Genomic DNA, 17,573 nt, shown 5'->3' on the forward strand with positions numbered 1-17,573 from the left:
GAAAACTATCAAGTGTCACAGAAATCAGCATTGTAAACAGAAAAAAATACCTCGTTTTTAGAAAGGTTAAGACCTCGTTTGCTCTAAACCAGTGTAGGCCCACTGAGAGTACAATGCAAGACATCCAAATTTGCCTGCACTGATGTTTTCCTTTTACACGCTGGCAAGTAATACTCTTTTAAACAGCTTCTTCAGGGAATAACTAGAAGAGAACTAGCAAAACTTCACTAAGAGCAGTGGTTTAAAAGGCACCAATGGCAGAAGACTTCTCCCTCTCCTGCCACCTCTCTACAGGAGTCAGAGCTCTAACTACTACTTATGCCTTAAGGCCATCACTGCCAGCTCTCTTCCTGTCCATCAGACAACTCTTTGGAAAACTGCTTTTCCTTGCTGCTAAAACTAACTTTCTCATCTCATACTCAGAATCCAAGCCAGAAAGAAGCATGAAGAAAGGTTACCATTCCATTTGCTCCACACTGGTCTATTCTCCTCAAAGGACAAGCCTTTCAAACACAGCACCCTTTCCTTTACTACCATTCTCCTCTCCCATTACATAGTTTCAGCTGGCAAATAAGAAAAGATGAAGAATTGAGAAGTATTTCAGATTTCCTTAGACTGAGAACTAAGGATTATTACTAGAAAACTGTTTCTCTCCTGCTAAAATCCACACCTTACGGACAAAAATAGCCTCAGCATTCTTCCCCAATAACTACATGAACTTGTGAAAAAAATTGTTCCTTATCACCTGACACCAGTGCACAAAGCTTTTTACTCCAGAATTCATTTCCTTCTCAAACTGTCTTGATGTTAAATGATAGCAGTGGAAAAAATCCTTTTAACAACAAAGGCAGACAAATGAAAGGTGGTAGGAGGATGGAAACACCTCCTGATCATATTCCAGTAAAAAGAATATCCAGCTTTAAATTATTCAACCCACTCTTCAATTTTGGGACCTTTCATGATGCTTCTACCTTATTGGCTGCCCAGACAGGCATGGCAGGGAAAAACATATTTCCACCTGAAATGATCCAGAAATCTCCATTCTTTTTTGACAGAGGTCTTATAAGCTGGAGTGTATGTGTTCTCTTCTTGATTAGTGCAATCAGAGAAATAAAGGGTGGTTTGACTTGGAACAGACGTTGACACCAGTCTAATTTTTCAGTTTTCTAGTTTATGCCTGCAAGAGCATAAACACCTTCAATTAGATCAGGTTCTCAAAGCTCCATCCAACCTGCCCTGAACATGTCCAGGGATGGGGCTTTCACAATCTCTCTGGACAACCTATTCCAGTGCTTCACTGTCTTCATCATAAAAATAAAGGTCTTCCTTATGTCCAATCTAAAACCTATACTCCTCCAGTTTAAAACCATTATCCCTTGTCCTGTCACTGTAGGCCTTGGAAAAAAGTCTCTCTCTTTCCTATATGCCATCTTTAAATAGAGAAAGGCTCCATTAAGATCTTTCCAGAGGCTTTTCTTCTCCAGGATGAACAACCCCCACTCTCTCATCTTGTCCTCACAGAAGAGTTGTTCTGTCTCTCTGAAAATTCTTGTGGCCCTCCTCTGGAGCAATTCTAACAAGTACTCATCTTTCTAGTACTGAGAATCCCAGAGCTGCACACAGCACTCCTGGTGGATTGTCACACAAGCCTTCTCCACTCAGTCTCTGACCTGCCCTACAAAGCACCACTGCAAATGGCTCTCAGAGGAAGCCACTAAGATTCCTCTCTCTTTGAAGGATGGACAGAGCTTCAGTATGGATTCATATTTATTTTTGCATGAATATATGTATACACATACACACACATATATATATTTATTTATTTATTTATGGACCCTACTTATACAAGAGACAACCATCAAAATTTATTTTTGTTGTTGCATCCCTAGAGGAAGAATGTGCTGCTGAACTAGCTACTGCTGTCCCTCAGATATAATCTGTAATATTCTGATAGGAGCTATAGATACTGACATCTGCTTTTTCTCACTGCTGCCTCTGTTAAATAAGGAAAAACAAGCTGGTATAGGTGGCACACACCTCATGATATGTTTGAAACACATTTAAACAAAACCTCTTCCATGCACACTAAAACAAGAAAGCAAGACGTCACCACAAGAAAGTGTTCTTCAAGTACATAAACAACAAGCAGATACAGAAGGAAAATGCTGGCCCTCTGTTAAACAGGAAAGGTGAATTAGTCACCAGTGATGCTGCAATGACTGAGGTTCTCAAGACTTTACTCACCTCTGTTTTTACCTGCACTGTTGGGCCTGGCCTTGGGAACAAAAATCCAGGTTGATGCAAACACAGTCCCCCTGACTCTAGAGGAAGATTTGGTGTGGGAACTGTTAGAGGAGATACTATTGAGAATCCACCCAAGGGTGTTTTTAGGAGACCTGGCTGACATTATTGTGAGGCCACTCTCCGTAATCTCTGAGAAGCCTCGGATATCCAGGGATGTCCCAGGAGACTGGCAGAAGACTAATTCCACTCCCACCTACAAGAAGGTCCTAAAGGAGGATTCAGGAAGTTATAGGCTCATCAGTCTTACTTCATTCCCCGGGAATGCTATGGAACAAATCCTCCTAGGGGCTATATTAAGTCAGATGAAGCATGTGATTGGGAAAAGCCAGCACGGATTCACCAAGGGCATATCATACTCGACAGATTTGATCACCTTCTACACCAAAGTAACCTGCTCACTTGATGTGGGGTGAGGTGGGCATTGTCTACCTGGATTTCTCCAAGGCTTTTGACATGTTCACCCACAGCTGGAGAGAGTGATGTGGTATGATCTAGATCTGTGCTCTGTGTGGTGGGTGGGGATCTGGCTGACAGGCTGCACCCAGAGGGAGGTGATGAACAGCTCCTTTTCAAACTGGAACCTGCCAGAAGTGGGGTCCCACAGGGATCTGTGTGAGGTCCAACGCTGTTTAATATTGTCACAAATTATTTGGAAGATAGGATCAAGTGTACACTGACAATGTTTGCCAATACTAAATTGAGTAGGAGAGTGGGCATTTCAGAAGGGAGAGCCAGACTACATGAAGACCTGGATAGGTTAGAAGAGTGAGCTAATAAGAACTTTATGAAGCTGAACAAAGACAACTGTAAAGTCTTGCACCTGGAAAAATATAATCCAGGAATGTAACACAGTACGGGATCAACTCAGGGGGTAGAGACCAGTTCTGTAGAAAAGGACCTGGGAGTTGTGGTGGACAACAAGCTCAGTATGAGTGAGCACTGTCTCTCTGCAGCAAAACAAGTCAACGGGATGCTGGGTCGTGTCAACAAGAGCAGAGATGCACTAAGTGCCTCAGTGTCAGACCACACCACGAATACTGTGTGCAGTTTTGGTTCCTGCTATACAAACAAAGATATGGAAAGGCTGGAGAAGGTACAGAGAAGGGTCACAAAGATGATAAATGACTGGGAAGCCTGCTGTGTGAGGAAAGGCTAAAAGAACTGTGTTTGTTTGATTTTGAGTAAAGAAGGTTGAGGGTAGACCTTGTTGCCATGTTCCAGTATTTAAAGGGTGGGTACAAAGAGGATAAGGACTCTTTTTTACAAGGAGTCACATGGAAAAGTTGAGGGGTAATCAGTACAAGCTACTTCTGGTGAGATTCTGATTAGATACAAGAGAAAAATTTTTCACAATGAGAACAATCAGCTATTGAAATAATTAAGATGCAGCTGGACAGGGTGCTGGGCCATGTTATATAGACCATGCTTTTGCCAAAAAAGGTTAGACCAGATGATCCTTGAAGTTCCCTTCCTACCTGATATGCTGTGACTTTACAATTGTCTGAGCTCTTCTTTATTGCCTCAGAGATTCACAAGTACTGGAATGTATACTGCTTTGGTGGGATTTAGCCTTCACAAAATTGCCTCATTAGAAATGTGGGCCCATGGTGTTTCTGAGCTCTCAGAGACCATCTCTAATTAGAGCACAACAAAATGCATGCTTAAAAACAGATTCCCATGCCATCAAACTCTACCTCTCTTCAGTGATCTGTACACTTTATTTAGAAATAGACATCTATATAAAGACATATATATGTATATTTGTGATAAGAGAAATATAGATATAAATATGGGTATAAAATAGAAAATGTTTTCATAGTAATAGGTAGTTTGTGCAAACTTGAATTAGGTTTATATTTGTTTCATATTGTGTAACAAAATATAAAACTGGGCCAATATAAAACTCAATACTAACTTTATTTTTAATAAGTGCTACTGGAAAGACAACCCTGGCAAGTTCAATCTCGGCTACTCCCTACACAGCCTTCCTAATCCTCTACTCTCTGGATTTTTCCTCAAAACTGATTTGTGTTCACATCTGTGTCTACAGACAGGGAGGAACAAATGGAAAGGCATCCAACACATACTCACATAGGAAAGTAGAATAAGTAAGAGTTTCCTGCCTTGAAGAGTGCTGAAGGGAGACAGTTTTCACTCTGAGCAGGAATAATGGAGGAGTCTAGAGAACGGTTTCTCCTCATTTTTTTTCCTTCAGGTTCAAAGTGTAGCTAATTGCAGTGTTCCCAAGAGGTAGTCAGACAGCATGGGAGACTAGATTTCTTCCTGACCCATGAGACAGAAATATCTTTAAAGAAACTCCTTATTATTAAGAGAAATTCATTGAGCAAGGCAGAAAGAGTTCAAAAATCAAAGAGTTATTTCTCTTCTATCTGCCTGCACATTAAAAGAACCACAGACACTGGTATGGCTAGCATCTGCTCTCCCCTCATATATGTTTACTGTATGATCAGTTAGGCCTGGGATCTTTCTGGCCAGTCTGCTCATGCCCAGGCATTAGCCAGATCACAAGTTACACAGGGTCCTACAACATATTTCAGCTAAGAAGCAAAGGGCCACTGTTCCATTACACATGCTCAACTGGGACATGCCAGATTTGGGACATCCCTGTTGTCCTTCTCCCCGAGACAATATTGCAGAATCCTTTTCTACTCACAGAGGCTCACATCAGCCATCTACAATAAACAGCAGATACACTAGAAAGCCTCAAAGCTAGCCTAAAGAAAAAAAAAAAAGCCATAAATTGAACAGAACTGCCACACAGACTATTGACTTGCATCTGGGCAGGGCAATCCTGGCTGGGTGTACAGACTGGGGAATGAGATGGTGGAAAGCAGTGCCACAGAAAGGGACCTGAGGGTCTTGGTCCATGGCAAGTTGAACATGAGTCAGCAGTGCCCTGGCAGCCAGGAGGGCCAACCCTGTCCTGGGGGACATCAGGCACAGCTGGGCAAGGGAGGGGATTGTCCTGCTCTGCTCTGCACTGGGGTGGCCTCACCTTGAATATTGATGTAGTTTTGGCCACCACAATATAAAAAATATGTTAAATTATTAGAGGAGAGCCATGAGGATGGTGAAGGGCATGAGGATGGTGAAGGGCCTTGAGGGGAAGCCTTATGAGGCTTATGAGCCTTATGGCTGAGGTCACTTGGTCTGCTCAGCCTGGAGGAGGCTGAGGAGATTGAAGTCTGCAACTTCCTTGTGAGGGAAAGCAGAGCAGCAAGTACCAATCTCTTCTCTCTTGTGCCCAGTGACAGGACCCAAGGCGTGAAGCCGAGTCAGCTTGGTTTAGTTTGCATATCAGGAAAAAGTTCTTCACCAAGAGGGTGGTTGGGCACTGGAACAGGCTCCCTGGGAAGAGGTCACTGCACCAAACCTGACAGAGTTCGAGAAGCACTTGGACAATGTTTCAGGCACATGATGTGGCCCTTGAAGTGTCCTGTGCAGGGGCAGGAGTTGGTCTCGATAATCCTGATGTGTCCCTTCCAACTCAGTTTATTCTATGAGTCTACAATTCTATGATTTTATGATTCTATGAATGGGATTACTCTAAACCAGACATTACACTGGAAGAGGTTTTAAGAAACAGAAGGGACAAATAGGCTGCCACTAGCTACCCAAGTAAATTATCTGTGGAGTAGAAGCTCTTCTCAAAAAACTCTGTTCTTCTGTTTCACCATGATAGCTTCAAAGTTGTGTGTAAAAGGCTAGAAGTGCACACAGTTTCCTAGGTGGCGAAAAATTGTTTCTCAGAAAAATAATAGTTTTACCACGTCTACCCTTTCCTTTGAAAAGCTGCATTTAAGCAAGATTCCCTTGAAATCAACACTTCACAATGCCAATGGAGATAATTAAGTTCAAGGATCACTATGAAACGCTCTTTCTTAAATTATTATGAAAAACTTGGTGAGGCTGCTGTTTCACTCTTTAAAAGCTACCTGTGCCACTTGCTTTTTAATGCTGTCACCACCATTTCTTCAACTTCTAGAGCAAGCAATCATTTTAGGCTCCATTTTTTCCAGGGGGTGAATGGAAGCACATTGCTCAATAGATGGTTCAGAGAAAAGAAAAATATTTGTCCTTGCTAAGAGGCTTTACAACATCTATGCCTTTAATTAAAGTAGGACATATTTGTAGAAAATACAATAATATGTACAAATGCAAATCTATGACTGCATTATTACAGGAATAACCAGGGATTATAGCCTGCTCCAGGAATCTATAATGAACAGTTCTAAGAGAGCACACATAACTAGTACAGAACTGCAGAAATGTAGCAGAAAGAAGAAATGAAGATACAGGAACAGACAGAGCTTGGCTAACTTGCTGAATTAAAGCTTATCATCACTGCATAAATTGCACTGATGGTTTAATTAAAGAGACAGTAGCAATTTCAGTGCCCACATTAACTACTTCAGAATTTATTCAGCTACAGAGTACCTATTATGAAAGCATGGAGGATGAAACTTTGTCTCCACTGGAATTCATAGAAATTCTCATTATTTATTTCAGTAAGATTTTCGTTCCATCCATGTATTTTGGAGAAAATCATGCTGAATAAAATATCTAATAAACCAAGTCACTAAAAGTCAAAGCTCTTCTCAATTTCTGATACAATCCTTGGACAATTACCTTGGAGGGATCTCTTTTAAAAGATGGAGGGATATCTTTTTAAAATTTATCAATTGTTTTTGAACAGACAGAAATCCTAGAAGATGTATGCAGACCTGTAAACTATTCAAAGACTATTTTACTAAGAATTATAGTTTCTTTATACACATGCAAGGACACTTTTAAAAAACTGATTTGAAAGCACTGGTGGCTTCCATTTACTTTCTAGCTCCCTAGACCACACTGTTGCTCTCACTATTTGTACCACCTCCTTTTGAAGAGGGCTTATTTCTTCCACTCCAAGTAAGAGTTCCACTCCATTAAGAGTTCCCACATCATGTAGTTCTGTCTTGCCATTCTCTCTTTGACAGCTTGCAGCATCAGCTCCCTTCAGAATAACCATTCATGAGACACTTAAATAGTGTAATATAACAAACTCACTGTCTGTCTTTGCCAGTTAAGTCATTAAAATTTTATTATACTTCATCTTTTGGTTCTTCTTCAACAGTAATTTTGTGTAACTGAAATGTCATCTCTCTATTTTGTTTTTGCCGAGGAAAACAAAAATAACTATTCCCAGTTTGCATCTGCTAATTTCTTTTCCTATCAAACTAGTAATAGCAATTATCACTCTTAAGATTAGTCTGTTGATATCATGGTTTTATTGTAGTTTTTCAAAGCAAAAGATCAAATTTTCTAATAAATTATTGCCCCAAAGTATCTACTACTGCTGCCTTATTTAAAAGCTACTAGTGAATCACATGCTTTTTCTCTTGTTTATGATCTTGTTTGAATCTCCTGGCCAATGTCTACACTTAGACGAAATTCAAATTTCAGAGTAAAAAAAGCTAAGCATAGAGGTTTGAACTCCACCCTGCAGTCGGAAGGAATTACTAATTTTACAAAAGTTTCACAGTTTTTAGCAGGGATATTGGATGGTTATTAACAAAGATCACTCTGCCTTCTACTTAGGGAACTCTACCCAGTAAAGCACATGGGATATCAGAACAGCTAGAAGTTCAGTAGAAGCAGTCACTAGTCCTCCAGAGATGCATTAAACTGGCTCCTTGATTTATGTCACAAGAAAGGAAGCTTGTAATACACTGAAGTTAAACTGAAGCGCTGAGGAAAGACCTAAACACAGAGATGGAACTATCGCCATAAGCAGGAACCTCTGCAGGAGAGACTGATCTCAAGGCAATCTTCCTGCTGGAAAACCACATTCTGGCTGCAAGGCCAGTGTCCTGATGAAAGTGGAGAAAAGCTTCTTGAAGCTGACTTAAGTCATCAATTTCTCTTCAGTTCTGTGTACTAAAGTCTGAAAGTTGTATATTACATAAATTTAGCTTTTATTTTATTTATTTTATTAGTAATGCCAACATTTACAACTGAGGTTCTGAACTGGTTTCTCAGCATCAGACATAGTAGAGCCAACAAAGACAATTAAACAGTGTGGTCCTCCACATCTTTTCCCAGAGTGGGTCTGGGTAGCTACTGAAGTCTGTCAGTCTGTCAGTCTGGAAGGCTGCTCCTGCCTTCAGAACTCGTCAGTGTCCACCTGGCATGCAGCAGAGGAGAGACTGCCTGAGCCTCACATACCTCCCAGCAGGCTGTTAACCAGTCACCAAGTATTGAAAAAAACTGTAAAATTAGTCAAGCTGTATTCTAATCTGTGTTGATGCTAAATTTAATTGTTCTTGTATGTGTCTCCAGTCAGCCTGCAAACCAAGTCTACTATCTTTGTCACAAACCAGGCTATCAGTGCTCAGGAATACTTAGACGACACCACTGGAGTGCAGCCTATCCTGAAACTTTCAGGATTATTGTGTCTTTTCTTCCATCCTGTTATTAAGAAGTGCCAGAGATGGCATGTCCCTCTGCCTCAGGACAACAAATATGATGACTATCTAGCAACATTAAACCAATTATTTGTAAACATCTCTTCACAAATCTCAGGAAATTATGTATAACTACTTTGTGTTTTAATATTACAAAATAATATACTACTGAAAAATACTAATTTTTTTCATGTAATCAAACTATTTGCATTTGGTTTTAAAAAATACTATATTTTTAAACATTCAGCATTACAAATATTTTAGCAAAAAATATATGCTTCAAAGAAATTTCCACTAAAAAAATCTTTCACAAGACAGCTCAATGTCCTGAGGGAGTTTCCTGTTAAAAAAAAAAAAAAAAACAGCTTCCTTAATTAAAATATAACACAGTGAAGAATCAATGGCTAAATTAAATTTCTTTAAAACACATTCTTTACATTCCTTTTCCTGAAAAAAATGCTCTATTATATTATTCTATGGTATATGTAATAGGAAAAAAATGGGAGTCAATGCCTAGCATGCATTTTAACAGTAACTATGAAAAAAGCCCTCTGCCTCTACTATAAGGAAGTAGACAAATTAAATCAAGCAATTTGTGCACATAGCCTCTACTAAAGTCAATCGGTACACATGAAAGAATAAAATGGATAAAGTGCCTTTACTGGAAAGCAAAACTAAATCTCTGTAGCAGAATGCCCCTCCTTTTATTTGATGTTAAAGAGAAATAGGAGGGAACAGCCAGAGATATGCTAAGACGGGAATAAAACAAAGAATATCGACCCAAACCAAACAACATTTTCAGAAATCCAGCTAAACTTCATTACAAGGATTTGCACACTGAAATCAAAAGCAGATTGCCTTCAGTATGTGCATTAGGAAGAGATAGCTTGATGGGTAGTAATATTGCCAAAGTGATACACCTATTGTTACAGAACATGTACAACACTAATACAAGTGTTGTGAAGATGCAAAAGGACACAGGTCTGCAGCTAGCCTTTTACATGGGGGCAGGCTTCACTTACCACTAGATTGCTGATGTAAAAATGAGTGGCTGTGAATAGAGTGAATGGTCTGCAAGCATTTTAGCATTACTTGTGAAAAGATAATTCTAATTTCTCAGCTGTTATTGGCTGCAAGTATTCCCTGATGTAATTATGGAGTAATAGCTGAGAACCTGATTGTAACCAACAGTTAGTAGTTTGTTGCTAACAAGGCAAACATGACAAACAATTTTGAGGCAATTATTGTCATTACAAGCCACACTCAATTGTTCAAGGCAAGCGTAATAGAAAGTGACAGTTGTGCAGCTGGGAGGGTGGTGCGGGAAACGAGATTGTTCTCTGGTTGCAACAGACCACTCAGACTCTAGCTGAGAGTCTGCTCAATGCATAATTCATGTTTAATAATATTTTAGTCTCTAAAGCAAATTACAGTATAAGATAAGAAACAAACAGAGACATGTAAAAAAAAAAATCCCACAAGTTATTATAAAATGGAATAAGAGACACAGAAGTAACGTGGAACAGGGGGGAGATATTCACTAAAGCCAACTCACAAGATGCTTGCAAGTAGCAAATATAAATACAGTAACTCTGCATATTCAAAGAGTCAGTTTTAAAAGCAATCCATTTGCAATGCTTCAGTGAGATGGGTGCTCATGTCCAAATCCCAGTTTGAGACCATTGTATGATTAGGTAGGTCCAGGAGGAAGGAAGGAAGGAGTGCTCTCCATTGAGAAACACTGATGATTAATTCTGAACAAATTTGAATTGTGTGTAGAGTCAAAGGAAGATTTTCGTCTCTCATACAATAGAAGTGCCTCATGTACCAGCTCAGTATTCTGATGACAATGCACACAGCAGCTGCCTCGTCAGCAGCCAGTCGATTAAAATACTTGATTTGCTGGAAATTCCACCCAGCTCTCCTTAACGATGTTAAGGGCTGAAAGTTTGTAATTCAGCTGCAGCAACATTTCAAGCTCCTGCCTAGGCCCAGCAATATTCATTGTCACTGACATTGTAGCACTGTTCAAGTGTCATTGCAGTGTCACTCGTAGTGCCTTTTGCATGATAAGGTAGCATTTCTAAAGAAGCCATTAAAACACCACTGAAACTAGATTTCCAAAACTCTCTTTCTGGTCATGTTTCACCATTTTCCTCCTCTTTCTTAAATCACAGAATCATAGAATGTTTTGGGTGGAAGGGACCTTGAAGATCATCTAGTTGCAACCCCCCATGCCATAAGCAGAGACACCTTCCACTACAATGCATTGGTTTATGCAGATAATTATCCATCAAACCAAATCTGCTGAACTAAATCATTCCAGGTGTAGCTCCAGTGAAGCAAAATAGCATCACATGCCAGTTTCTCAGGTACACTTTGACTCTGCTTACGTGAAGATGATACTGATTTTCTCAGACAGAGCAACATATTATAACTAACGCCCTGTCTAAAGAAACGTCAGAGATTTTGACATCTGTGACACAGTTCAGTGCAGCCCATAGACTTACTCAGAAACATATATGTGTGACTGCACTGTCTTTTGCTGTATTCAGTAAGAAAGCTGGTGATTGCAAAAGGTGGCCAATCAACAGCTGCAGAGACAGGAGACCTTTGCTTCTGTATGTCACATCTGTAATCCTTTTTCACTGCCACGAGACAGGCAGGTGTCTTAGATTTTCACTTTCAGAAAACGAATATTTATCATTTCACCCTGAGTGGTAAGAAGTGAGATTATTTCCCAAAGTGTTGCAAATTTCAGTGGCTTGAACAAGACTGGAAGGTCTCAATATATCACAAAATTGTCAGATCACCTGATCCTAGCTAGCTCAAATGTAATTTTAAATGGCATGCCATTTCACCAAAGGAAAAAAAAAAGTAATTTTTCTCCTATCCTCTTTATAAGATAACATTCTTAATCAGCCTAAACTCTCCCTATTAAGCAAAAATAACCTTTTTCTTCACAGTAAAATGCTTACTAATTTGCATGTCCAATATCTTGCATAAAGTATAAGATACTTACACTATATATAGTATATAAGCACTTTATATGTACTTATATATAAAGTGCTTATACTATATAAAGCATAAGCATTATAAACAACTTTAAGAGCATTTTAGCTTTGTTGATATGAATCTGCAGATTGCAAATAAAACCAGTCAAGTCACAGAAAGTCCCTAAAATGAAAAGGCTTTTCAAAAGTATATGAAGTTGGCATCTAGGAAAACTGAAAGACTGCTTTTTATTTTATTTTAAATATTTTTATTAAGGCTTTATGACTTCATATGATAATTTCAGTCAATCCTATATACCACAGAAATGTCAGGTGCTTTGTTTTGAAGTCTAAAAAAGTAAAGGTTTTTAGTAGATGTCTAAACTCTGCCAACAGTTTGGCTAACCTTTAGTGGGCTTTTACTGAAGTCAGGTGGACTTAGACCTCATACAGAACAAGGACATTTGTAAAACCTTTCAGTGCTTGAATAAAAATTAAAAGCACAGTACCTCTTGAAGTAAATTGAATTTATAAATTAATGTAAAATAACATTTCCACTGAAAATTCTTAATTACCAGCAAAAAGGTTGCTATGGATTTAATGCTGGGAATCATCTGCTCTCATGTTGGCTTTGCTGCCACTCACTTAACTCAAAATGAAGAGCAGGCCCAATACATTGTCAACAGTAGAAACAATTTACTCCATTATGCTCTTCCACCAATCTGTCTTCACTTTGGCCTGCAGCTGGTGCTTGGGGTCATATATCTTGAACTTAAATTGCTTTGAGAAGAAAGAAAAGTCAATGTTTCAAGACAGGGAGTCCAGGCTTCAGTGGAATAAAGACAAAAGCAGAAAGAAGTACAATAGTACAACAAGTTCAGAATGAGAAGATGGATTCAAGTCTTGGGTTGGACTTAGTTCAGAGAGAAAAATCAACAGCAAGTCTGCACTCTTGCATAGACAGTCAGTTTTGACAACTTAATCAGCTAATGCTGCTTATTTCAGGTGAAGCCATTGTGTAGAGATTATAGCTTTGATGCAGAAAACAGATATTTAGATGGCTGACTCCAATACTTGCATCTGTCACAAACACAAATGAGTGAAAGGAATAGTTAATGTTAACAGCCAGGTTTCCTGCACCCATATTATGTAAAACGTGGCAATTTGAACAAGCCAAGGAAAGATAACTGACACCATTCAAGTGATCACAAACTACTCGAAGACAATCCTCCATTGTATTGCAATATTATTGCTCAATTTTCTATAAATTGGAAAAAATACGACCAGGGAAAGCCTATTAATCTCTACATCTAAACTTACAGTACAACCCCCATTAAAGGTTGACTTCTGATATATTTTGTCATGGTTAGCTCCTTTAAGGTCCTATATGTCTCCACACAGTGCCTATGAGAGGCACTTGTATATATCTGTCTAAATATGTAACTAGAATTTTCTAAAAACTAGATTGAAGCGAACACAATCCATCCACCCAAATCCAGACTAATCACTGATATATTTTGGTATACGTCAGTACAGTGAGAAATACTGAAAATAAATTAATCCTGCATCTTTCACTGGGTTACAGTCAAATAGTCTCATCCCTGACTTTTACTTGATAGCTCACATAGTAAAAAACAAACAAGAAACAATGCAATGTCAAATTTATACTTAATTCTCCTCACTTCTAGGGTTGTATATGTTCTTAACTTCTTCTAATCAGAGCAACCCCCTACATATTTCATGTCTTGGTTACTAATGAACTACCACAGCGAGGAGGGAAACACATCCAGCTGCTCTGCACAGGTCTCCAGCTAACAGGCAAGGGCAACAAAAGTCCTACTTTCACTCAGGGTAGAAGCAGTTGCTGCTCCTCTGAGGGCCTATCTAGAGGACAGTTTTCACTGTGAAAATCATTTTTTTTGAACAGGTTGAACCACTAACTTAGAAAACAAAATATGCTCCTTTATTTCCAACTCTGTTCACAAACCTTGCCTGCTGTCTGTGGTCTGAGATGGGAAAAAGGGTTTGATCCAGCAACATCAGAGCCCTAAGAGCATTATTAAGAGAAAGGAGAATTAAAGACAGCTCTCAAGTGGGAGCTTTGCCTGCAGATGAGTTACACGCAGGGCTCACTCCAAAGAACCAGCTTAGGACACAGAACTGTGTCATGTCTAGGGAAGCAAGAAAACAGGGGAAGCAAGAGGCAAGCAAAAGAGAAAGGAACACATGAACAATTTTCAGCTTTATTATCCAGCTGGCTGCTAGAGAAAACACCTCTGAGGCACTGCTAAGCAGAGAGCCATACCCCATTCCCAGCTGGGGAATGAACCAATTGTAAATTAGAGCTCTTTTCCTTTTCTATCTCCCCAGGGAAGATCAGCAGCCCTTTTCCAACTCCTACTCCATCATTGCAGCAGCCCTGCAGGTGCTCAGGATACTATTTTCAGCCATTCACCAGCAGATGTGACTCAAGACCCTGTTATTTAAAAGTGTACAAAGGCTAATTTAAAGTGGGAACTGTCCTTAGTAGTATTGCAGCAACTTCAGTACCATGGATACAATTCACCAGCTCTCCACACTTTTCATTACTTCCTTAATTCCCTGTACCTTTTCCACCTAACAACCTTAGTACAAGTATTATGAAGCCTCAGTCCACTTGCAGAGCCCAGGACTTTTGTGCAGTACCAGCACCCATCTACTCTGAGCAAATACGCAGCTTCTGTCTCCATGCCCTTCCTCCTCAGCATTTTTCCCACCTTTCATTGCATTTCTGGGTGAAGAAGTCTATTGTATTCAGCTGATATGAGAGTTGCTCTCATACTTTATTCTATTTAGGTTCAAGCAACCCAACCACGAGAAACAGGACACAGTATTGGGCTGGAAGATATTGAGAAACCTCAGCTCAAATTTTCTAGTATGAGCTCTGTAGTAGACTCCCAAAGAAAAATGCCTGTCTAAATAGGATGCAAGTACAGCCCCAAGGGATGAGGCTATGAAATCATCATATTTCTTTTACATAGACGGTGTCAGCATTCTGATGCTCTGATAAACTGAACTGGAAGAGGAGCCTCCATCTACCCCTCAGCAGCATGGCCCAGTTCACTATTATATTCCTCTAGGGTACACAGACTGTTTATATTCAAGTACCAAATCAATTTAAATCCATAGGAAAAAAAACAGGGGGTGTCCCAAAATGTTCTCATGTATGTCTCATGGAAAATCAGGTAAGTAAAGTGATTAAACACATCACCTTTAGGTACACTGGAGCTGTCCTTAATCCATCCCAGGCAGCAGTTTTGCTAATGATCCCCACTAGCAAATTATCCTCCCAATGAGAGCATGCTTGAGGCAGCAGAATGTGCTGTGCCATTCCACCCCAGACACCAATTCCAACTGCATGTACACAGGCAAGCTTATGCAACAGCAAACTTTCACCTGCCAGGATGCAGCAAAACGTTCCAGATGAGGCAAATGCCAACTGTCTTTATCTATAGGCTGAATGTGGTGGCTGACATAAACTTTCATAGACATAAGGAATGTTTGAGGGAAGAGAGCAAGAATCACTTTTGACACAGATTCGTGCTTTGGTGATGATTTTGGTGTGCATGTGTTATAATTAAGGATTAAAGTTGTAAAATTTTACGATGCAGCCTGTGACAGCAAAAGGGATTGTACTGCTAAATTCATTTATGTTCCCTTTTATTTTCCCTCCTTCCTGTTCCAACTTCCTTTCCTCTACCTCTCATATTGTTTATTTTCTTCCAGTCTGCTTTTTTCTTGTCCTCTCCTCTCATTCTTCTTCCCTCCTACTTCTCTCATGTCTTTCTGCTCCTCCTTCAGCCCGTTCTCCCACATCTGAAACAGTAGTGTTGCTATAACTAGCCACACTTAGGTTTGCTACCTGACAACAGCTAGCAAAGGAAAATAATGAAGCAAGAAGAGCTGCTATTTCAAATCTCTCTATCAGCAGATGCTTTAGCCAGAAGACGCAGCAAAAAATAGGATTGCCTTAGGAAGGTGAGCAAGTACCATCTGGAAGGAAGGGAAGGAAATCTGAGAGATTTAAAGCCATACTGTAAGACTGTCTGAAGTTCAAAGACCACAGTGGATTTATTTCCTATACATTTGAAATAGCAAGTGACAGATTTGCAGCATTTTATCATTCATACTTAGGTTCTAATATGATTAGATGTGGCACATGAATATGGTTGCAGCAGGTGTTAAGATATGTATGACAGACATTTCTTCACAGGTTACTGTACTGAGTTATAATTTTTATTTCAGATATATACATGTATCCAATTATTATTAAGAAACTATATATGTGAAACTTCTACTTCATAGTATTGCAATGAAAGCCAGATACATTAAAAAAAGGCACCTTCCTGAGTATCCCTGAAACCTCTAAGTTAGCAGTATTACTATATTATCCCTGTGAAAAGTCAAACTTCAACAGGAAAGTGAACTAGCTTTTCATACATCATGTGCATCAGAACTGCTCCTTTAGTGAAGGTATGTAGACAGAAATTAAGTTAAAATTTGAAAAAATAAATGTGATAGTTTGAGGATGCTCAGACAAAAGGCAGTTCTGTTTAGAATCTGGCCTATTGAATTATCACAGACATCCTACTCCTTCCTCTGTTTGGAGAGCAACCCAGTTGAAGATCCAACCCATCACCAGGTCCTATCAGCACCCCCATTCTCACCTAAATATCTTAACAGCTAGCAAATGACTATGATGCATGAAGTGCAAAGCATCCAGCAGTAGCCATCAAATGCCATATATTTAGTGTTCAAGCACTTCTGATTTGGCACACATGATCAGGAAATTCCCAAGTAGCAAGTACAGAATTCCAATGTTGTCTCTAATGGCAGTAGAATAGACCTGCACTTTGGGTATTGTGCATTCATGTGCCACTCATGGGCCACTGTCACAGTCTGTGGCAGACAGGCTATTTGTGAGCCCTGGAATCCAGAAGAAAGTTCATTCCAAACCAGATTCATTTAATTTGCAATATAACAAAGGCTGAAACCAAAGACTACACACCTATGCACCTTCATTGCAAAGTAAGTCAGTTTTCTCTCTGACCAAAAAGTAGTTTTGTGCTGTAAACAAGAAACAATTAACATTGAAATGTGCAATGCTGCTCACTGTTTTCTAATCTTTTGCCTTTATTTCTCCATAGGAATTTCTTGTTTTCATCATTTCTTCTGAATATCACATTCCAATTTCTATCTCCCAAATAACCAGCTTTTGTGACACTACTATCCCTCCTTTTAAAAACAACTTTCTCAGCTTTCTGGGTTGCCTCAGAAAGGTTTGAGTTTCATTTTCTCTAATGTCTGTGCATGGTCACACTACAGATATATATATATATATATAGAAACAGTAAGATAATACTACTTAACATATAGTTGTCTAAACACTGGCCTGTTGCATAAGCAGCAAATTAATTAACCTGCAAAAAAAAAATCCCTAATTTATTCTTCTTCATGCTGAGATGAAGGGAACATATATTTCAAATTACCTAATGAAACACACTATGAAGAAAAGTAAATTCTTAATGAAAGCACAGAATGGGAAAAAAGACATGGCAATGCCACATTTTTCTTTATAAAATAAGAACCTTACCATCCTGCTGGCCCTGGAGGTTCTGAGGACTTTGCATTCTCTCCTCCAGATTTGAACTGAGGTCAGAGTTCACAGCTGACATTCTAGTTGAGTCACTCATATCAAACTCATCGCTTTCTATAGAACTTTCATCCTGCAAATAAAAAGAGACATGTCAGAAAACATGGTGCATTGTTC

At 39.3% G+C, this 17,573-nt stretch overlaps 1 protein-coding gene across 5 annotated transcripts in view; it reads right to left on the bottom strand.

Moving 5' to 3' along the window:
- Nucleotides 1-17,573, bottom strand: part of NOL4 (nucleolar protein 4) — a 189,459-nt gene that overhangs the window by 121,172 nt on the left and 50,714 nt on the right. For all 5 annotated transcript variants that reach the window (XM_014874349.2, XM_014874351.2, XM_088174645.1 and 2 more), the window contains exon 5: nt 17,397-17,529. In XM_014874349.2, coding sequence (XP_014729835.1) covers nt 17,397-17,529 — 133 coding nt within the window. The remainder of the gene's footprint in view (nt 1-17,396; nt 17,530-17,573) is intronic.

The sequence above is a fragment of the Sturnus vulgaris genome, chromosome 1 (assembly GCF_052056855.1).
Source record: "Sturnus vulgaris isolate bStuVul1 chromosome 1, bStuVul1.hap1, whole genome shotgun sequence".
Lineage (NCBI taxonomy): Eukaryota > Metazoa > Chordata > Aves > Passeriformes > Sturnidae > Sturnus > Sturnus vulgaris.